General features: G+C 39.2%; 1 protein-coding gene across 1 annotated transcript; it reads left to right on the top strand.

Moving 5' to 3' along the window:
• Positions 1-488: 488 nt before the first annotated feature.
• LOC120285914 (purple acid phosphatase 22-like) lies at positions 489-4619 on the top strand. Its single transcript, XM_018874479.2, has 5 exons — positions 489-697; positions 809-1100; positions 3078-3652; positions 3744-3832; positions 4212-4619. The coding sequence occupies exons 2-5, from the start codon at positions 839-841 to the stop codon at positions 4423-4425; spliced, it is 1140 nt and encodes a 379-aa protein (XP_018730024.2). The 5' UTR covers positions 489-697; positions 809-838; the 3' UTR covers positions 4426-4619.
• The last annotated feature ends 2333 nt before the right edge of the window (positions 4620-6952 follow it).

Here is a 6952-nt window from a genome sequence, read left to right as displayed (position 1 = left end):
GATTTATTTACATAATATAACTAACCCCATTTATAACCAATTTAACACCCATATAGGTTAAAGATGGGTCAATGATCCATTTTGATGGGTTTACTTGCATTCCAATATTTTTTCTGATGGCCATTCTTAAATAATATAAACCTACAACTTGAGACGCGATTATTTCTTAAGTTTCAGATAAGTACCAAAACTATCCAATCACATCACATAAATGATCGTATATACTTACTGGCTGAGAAAAATTGTTTTCTCCTCCAGCCAGGCCAAGTCCCAGAGCTACCTTATCACACGCTTGCTGGCAATGAAGAAAAATGGGGGAGGACGAGCGAGAAGACACCTACCTTCGAAACATATTTGCATATATACCAATCGACTTACTTGACGGATTTGCCTTCTGATTTATTTAATAGATTATAGTGTTCCGATTTCAAATTCCTCCAACCCACCTTCTCTATATATTCCCTCTCTCTCTCTCCCTCCCTCCCAAAAGTGTTCATCAATATACACACTTTAGCTTCATTGCTTCAACCATGGAGAGTCGGTATCCCCGGGCCTTCTACTACCTTTAACCGTCGTCTTCTTTATCTTCTTCTTCGTCCCTCAGTTCACTTATGCTTCCGAAAAGGAATACGTTCGACAGCCCCCCGGGTGCATCATCTTCACCAAGCATGGCCGGTCAGAGTCGGAGCCTCAACAGGTCGATTTCTCGATTCCAATTGATAAAAAAATATGCCTATTTTTCGAAGTTGTGCCAGTGAAAATTCATGTATATTAAATGCTATCGTTCTCAATCAATGGGTGATTTCAGGTGCATGTTTCGCTCGCCGGTAGCGACTACATGAGAGTAACATGGGTTACGGACGACCACGAGGCGCCTTCGACCGTGGAGTATGGCATGTCTCCGGGACAATACAACGCCGTGGCAAGAGGAGAGAATACTTCCTACACGTTCTTTTTCTACTCCTCCGGCAAAATCCACCACGTCAAGATCGGGCCGCTAAAGCCAGGGACGACCTATTACTACCGCTGTGGTGGTTGCGGCCCGGAGTTCTCCTTCAAAACGCCGCCTTCCACCTTCCCCATCGAATTCGTGGTGGTTGGTAAGTCTCCTTGACGCAATACTTTTTTGTTCACCTTATGAACCAATGGATATCAATTTGTGAGGAAGAGGAAATTCTGGGTTTTTGCTCTAAGAGGGGTGCTTTACTAATTAAGGAGCGAATTTCAGCTCAAGGAGCATATTACGGTTTCTGTTTTTTTGCATAGAGGTAAAAAGTGATGCTCTAATTCTGAAATAAAACTGAAAAAAAAAAAAAATTGAGATTGAGAAAAGATGTGCTTACACGGGTTAATATGTTATTCCATTTGGTCATGTCAGTCTTGGAATCTTGTGTGTTTTCGTGCACTCGAAAGGGACTTCCGTTGTTGAGGCGCGCCAAAGGTTGCGTGGCCCTAGTACCTTAAAAACCTTGAAGGACTAACAATGCACGTGAACAAAAGTATCAACGCATCAGATTCCCGACGTTATTTGATTATATTCCGAAAGTATATTACTATATTATCTCACAAATTTCGTCGTAGTTTCTTTTATTCAGATACCTTCTTAAATTCCCTTTTTGATGCCGAACTTATGATTCAGAATGTCTTGCTCTCACAAGATAATATATGCTTCTCCATCTGCATCACCTTTAGAGTCATTAGTAAGTAGAAACTATCGGATATGGATCTCCAAAGTGTTAACTACCAGAGGACAATAGGGTTTCGTCCCAGAGGGTTTACTTTTGTTCATGTTGGCAGCAAATAGGGATCTCAAAAGTTACGAGACTGGAGAAGTTTTATTTATTTATTTTTAATTTTTTCACACGATACGTCATTTGTATAATTTATATGTTTCGTGTTATACTCACCACTATTGATATGGATGGTTATAGCTTGAAAAATTGAACGACTGTCCAAATCAATGGCGATTGATGAAATTGTTTAGGAAAGGATTATCTACGTTGTTTGTTGGATGATCAAAATTAATTTTTTGTTTAATTTGCAAGTCCCCTGGTCCCAAAAACAGTAGATCAGGATGTCTTCTGTCGGTCCTTTCTTAGTGAAGCTGGTGCTTTAGGCGAAGCAACCCCCGCGGAAGAGCAGGAAGAGTATATATCACAGCCTTCTTCACAATACTTTACGTTGAGCTTTCGTGTCACCAATAATTTAGTTTTGTATCCCCGCGTGTGAAGTGACTAAATCGCTGACCCTCCCACTTTCGTTTGGACCCAAATGAAGAGTCCCTTGTATGTATATATAATTAAAATAAAGTTACTGTCCCCCATACATACATATATAGGTATATATATCAATCCAAAAAATTTAATGACCTAACTGGATATATGGTAAAAGATTAGCGATAGTGGTGCCTTCATCCTTATAATTAAAATACATTTAATCATTTAGAAGATACAAGATGATATTAGATGATGTTCTTCATAAATTTTGAAGAGAAAAGCATGGTCAAATGATTGTTGTGTGTGTTGAGATGATTTCTCACTCGGTGTTAGAGAAGTTATCATTGGTTAGATTTGGGTCTTGCATATTGATTTGAATGTAAGCTTTGCATTTTGCAGAATCATTAATTTTCCATGAAACAGACGGAATTTTGTCAAGTTAGAATTTAGAATTCCGATTGAGATAAGTCTGGTTCCGATTTAATTGGGCTCGTTGAGTTCGACTTTCACATGGCCATCCTTCCAAACTTCTCTTCCTGCTTTTCAGTCCCCATTTTAATCCCTTCTAGCCTTTTTTTCTATTGGGCCTAATCTCTTATAAAGCAAGTCAATCTCCGAATTACTAGCGAAGCACTCATGTATTCACTGACACGGGTGAATCCATAGTTCCAAGTCCCTTACTTCAACAGAGTTTGGGTGTTTTTGGCCCGGGCGCCTGATCCCCTCTTTTCTCGCACCCCAAACACCTCTAAAGTCGTCACGGACCTATCTCGATCTCTGGACTCGATCCGAATTTCCTCCTATTTTTCAAGCTGAGTTCATCTCGTATTCTTAATCGTCGCGATCTTCCAACCTATGTAGGTGACCTTGGGCAAACGGAATGGACCAAGTCGACCCTAGCGCACGTCGAGAGCAAGGACTACGATGTCTTCCTACTCCCAGGTGACCTCTCCTACGCCGACTTCCAGCAGCCACTGTGGGACTCCTTTGGCCGCCTAGTTGAGCCGACCGCAAGCCGCCGACCATGGATGGTGAACGAGGGCAACCACGAGATTGAGATGATCCCCATCATCTACCCCCACGGGTTCAAGGCTTACAATGCCCGGTGGCTCATGCCCTACGAGGAAAGCGGATCTGAATCCAACCTCTATTACTCCTTCGACGCTGCAGGCGGCAGCATCCACATCATCATGCTGGGGTCCTACACCGAGTTCGACTCCGACTCAGCTCAGTACAAGTGGCTTAAACAGGACCTGGCCAAGATCGATCGCAAGATGACGCCGTGGGTGATTGTGCTACTGCATGCGCCATGGTACAATACAAATACGGCCCATCAAGGGGAAGGTGAGAGCATGAGGAAGGCGATGGAAGAATTGTTGTATGGCGCACGGGTTGACATCGTCTTTGCTGGCCATGTTCATGCCTATGAACGATTTGTAAGTCCAAATATAGCCCGATGCTTCATGCAAAATGTTTGCTTTTTGGTTCCTTTTTGAGAAAATGACTGTCGTTCTTTGTTATACGCAGACTAGAATCTACAACAATAAGGCTGACTCCTGTGGACCTGTGTACGTGACAATTGGAGATGGAGGGAATAGAGAAGGTCTTGCAATGTCGTAAGTGTGCTTTCTCTGAATTAATTTTTGCTGTTCATGTTCAATCCTCGCTCTCAACCAACTGCTTGTCGAATTGTAGGAAGAAAACCAGAAAGAAATTCTGGAGGAATTGACTGATGTTAAGCTGTTGTGTTACTCATTGATCTGTCGTCAATCTTTTATAGGAAATAACACAGATATCGTGATGTTCTTTTAGGGGATAATATGAGACATCATTCTCAAATTCTGAAATATAGACAGATTTCAGTCATCATTAATCCTAAAAGAGTATGCCTCATTTTATCGCTAGCCGCATCGACCTTGTTGAATTATTGGATGGTGTTGTCTGTGTTATTGTACGTCTTTATGGTGCCTGAGCATTTAGGTGATGAATCTGTAGGTACAAGAACCCACGTTCGCCTCTGTCGATGTTTAGGGAGGCGAGCTTTGGACACGGAAGACTGAGGGTGCTCAACCATACGCATGTGCACTGGTCATGGCACCGCAACAACGAGACCGACTCCGTGATCGCCGACGAGGTTTGGCTAGATAGCCTGAGCGCCTCAAGTACTTGCATGGGACAACAACCATCTTCACTCAGGGATGAACTTTGAGCACAAACGTGACCACGATAGAGATACTTAGGTTCAGCATCAGTCAAATTGCGTGTTTGGTGGGTGTGGGTTGATATGTTGAAAGGTCCCAAAAAATTTAGTCGAATTGCATGTTTGGCAATCTTTCTTTTTCCTTTGAATTCCTTTGTAGATACAGTTTCTTGTAATTAGATGGGATTTTCACCCTTTGTCAATGATACAAATAATTTCTCGACAGCAATTAATTGGGTTTATGCGGTTTATATTCCATTTCTTCTCAGTACAGAAAAATAGTGGAAACTAATTTCTTCCTTGATTTACACGACAATTTATTGACTTAGGGATTATAGATGTTTAATAGTATGTGTTCCAGACCGAATCGGGATTTTAAGTTCATATCCAGGCCGGGCCGAATCGAATATTGAATTCACATGACGAGAAGAACTTGAATTATATTTGAGCAACTGGTGGGATAGTAGATGTTCTGACAATTATGCTTAACCTAATATTCAAATTAGAGTTTGGAAATATTGGTATTAGGGAAAGGATGTTGACTTGATTGAGGATTTCTATTCCCGAACAAAAGTAGGGCTAATCATCCTCCTCCTATGAAAAAATCAGACAAAGACTTCAATGTACTTGATTGAAGCAAGGATTAACATGAAAGAAAACAAATTATTTGAAATTATAGGAAAGAAATAGACGTTTTACTATAATTAAAATCGTACCAAATGTCATCAATCGCAATTCTATCTATCGAGCACATGTTAGTTTTTTATATCATACGTTGCTTGGGTTCTTGTCGAATGAGTTCATACAATATCGCAAAAAGGAAATTTTTCGAAAACGTAGACATAGAAAGGCCACATGAGAGTTTAGATAAAATTTAAAGAAATGGAAGTTGTTGGAAATTTTCTATAATATGGGCTTACATTAATTATTTGATTTTCTATTTTAAATAATTAGATTAATAGATATTCCAATATTTGTTGAACTCTACAGTGATCTGATTGAATTGTGTATTAGTATTTATTGATAACGGACCTAGTTGAGCAGCAAAGTGTAGACAATTATGTTTAATTGAAGCCCGTAATGAGAATAGCCCAGTTGACACGCTGTTAATTAGGGTTTGCTAGATCTTCTCTCTAGCCTATAAAAAGGTAGGTTATACTGATTGTTTTAATCCCATTGAAAGCCGCTATAATGAAATAGGTTATAAAGAGGAAGATCTAGTATTCTGATAGATCACTAATTATCAGATTGATCTACTTTTCTTCAAGTGAAGTAATGGCTCAAACAGGTACACCTTAATTTCGTTGTGTTTATTGATATTGATATATTACAATCATATATGGATCCGTTTCTTCTTGATTGATTAGTTGTTTATGTGAATAATTTTTTACAAGTGGTATCAGAGTCGACTCCCAACCGCGTGTGGGGTCACAGCAAGGACAATGTTCTGTTAAGAGGTGGAGAGTGTGACAGCCCGAGCGGCAGTGCGCAAAGAGGAGGGATGGTGGTGCATCCGCGCCTTGGTCCCGAACGTGCGCAAGGAAGGGGATCCTCTCTTGTCTCACATCGTCTAGGGAGAAAGTCCTGGACTAGCTTATAAGGCTTGGTCCCTCTAACTGTATATATGCGTTTTCTTGGGGTAGTATGGGCTGTCTTAAGAGGAACAAAACCGTGAGGATGTGTCCAAAGCAGACAATATATGTATAGTGGAGACCCAAGATGTTACAGAAGTCTAATAGAATATTTAGAAAAAAAGAGCTGGAAAACAATTAACATTTTAATATTAATTTTATATTCTATTTCGCATTATTTAAGAGTATATGGTCAATCTTATCCGGTGCCATAGCTTCAAATCTAGTTTTCATTTTGTTAATTCAATTGCTACGAAAACTCCAACTCATCTCTTTTTATCTATGATTAATTGGAAGTTTAAGATCAAACTAATTTCACCAAAAGAGGTAAGTATATATACTATTTAGTAAATAACTCCTTTTTTTTAGTATTTTAACATGATATAAAATACGATAAGCTCTAGGATAATGACACCGCCAGTCCCGTACTTCTTAATATGCTCAATTATGTCCTATAGTTTTTTTGTAGACGTGGTCCCCAAATTACATATATATTCCAATTGGTCCTTACGTGGACCAGCATGTTGCAAATCATGATCTCTAAATTCAAGGACTAAAGGCAAAAATGTTTGAGCAAATTCAAATTGGCGCAATCATTACAAAGCTTCTATCTAATTGGAATTAGGGGAAGAAATTTTGCATTAATAGACTTCATTATGGATTAATGGTGGCAAATATTTAATGGGTTAGGTAATTGCGGGTTGTCTAAAATTTACCGTATATGTTGAAATGAGTTTAATAGAGCAAAATCCTAGTAAGTCTTAAACCCATCTAATCAAAAAGGCAACAATAAGGAAAACATAAGGTTTTATTAGTATAGCAATTTTTGGGTTATTATGAGAATAATAACTTAATGTGAGTTACAAATTCAAGAAAAAGTGGACACCCACAATAATTTATAATTA

Source organism: Eucalyptus grandis, chromosome 1 (assembly GCF_016545825.1).
Source record: "Eucalyptus grandis isolate ANBG69807.140 chromosome 1, ASM1654582v1, whole genome shotgun sequence".
NCBI lineage: Eukaryota > Viridiplantae > Streptophyta > Magnoliopsida > Myrtales > Myrtaceae > Eucalyptus > Eucalyptus grandis.
The sequence above is the reverse complement of the archived record's forward strand: the minus strand, read 5'-3'. Positions and strand labels throughout refer to the sequence as shown.

What these genes read in the sequence shown, in the direction of transcription:
- LOC120285914 (XM_018874479.2), top strand. Translation starts at nt 839, where the DNA reads ATGAGAGTAACATGGGTTACGGACGACCACGAGGCGCCTTCGACCGTG. An exon ending in CATCGAATTCGTGGTGGTTG is followed by an intron (nt 1,101 to 3,077) that starts GTAAGTCTCCTT and finishes CAACCTATGTAG; the next exon opens with GTGACCTTGGGCAAACGGAA. An exon ending in AGAGAAGGTCTTGCAATGTC is followed by an intron (nt 3,833 to 4,211) that starts GTAAGTGTGCTT and finishes ATGAATCTGTAG; the next exon opens with GTACAAGAACCCACGTTCGC.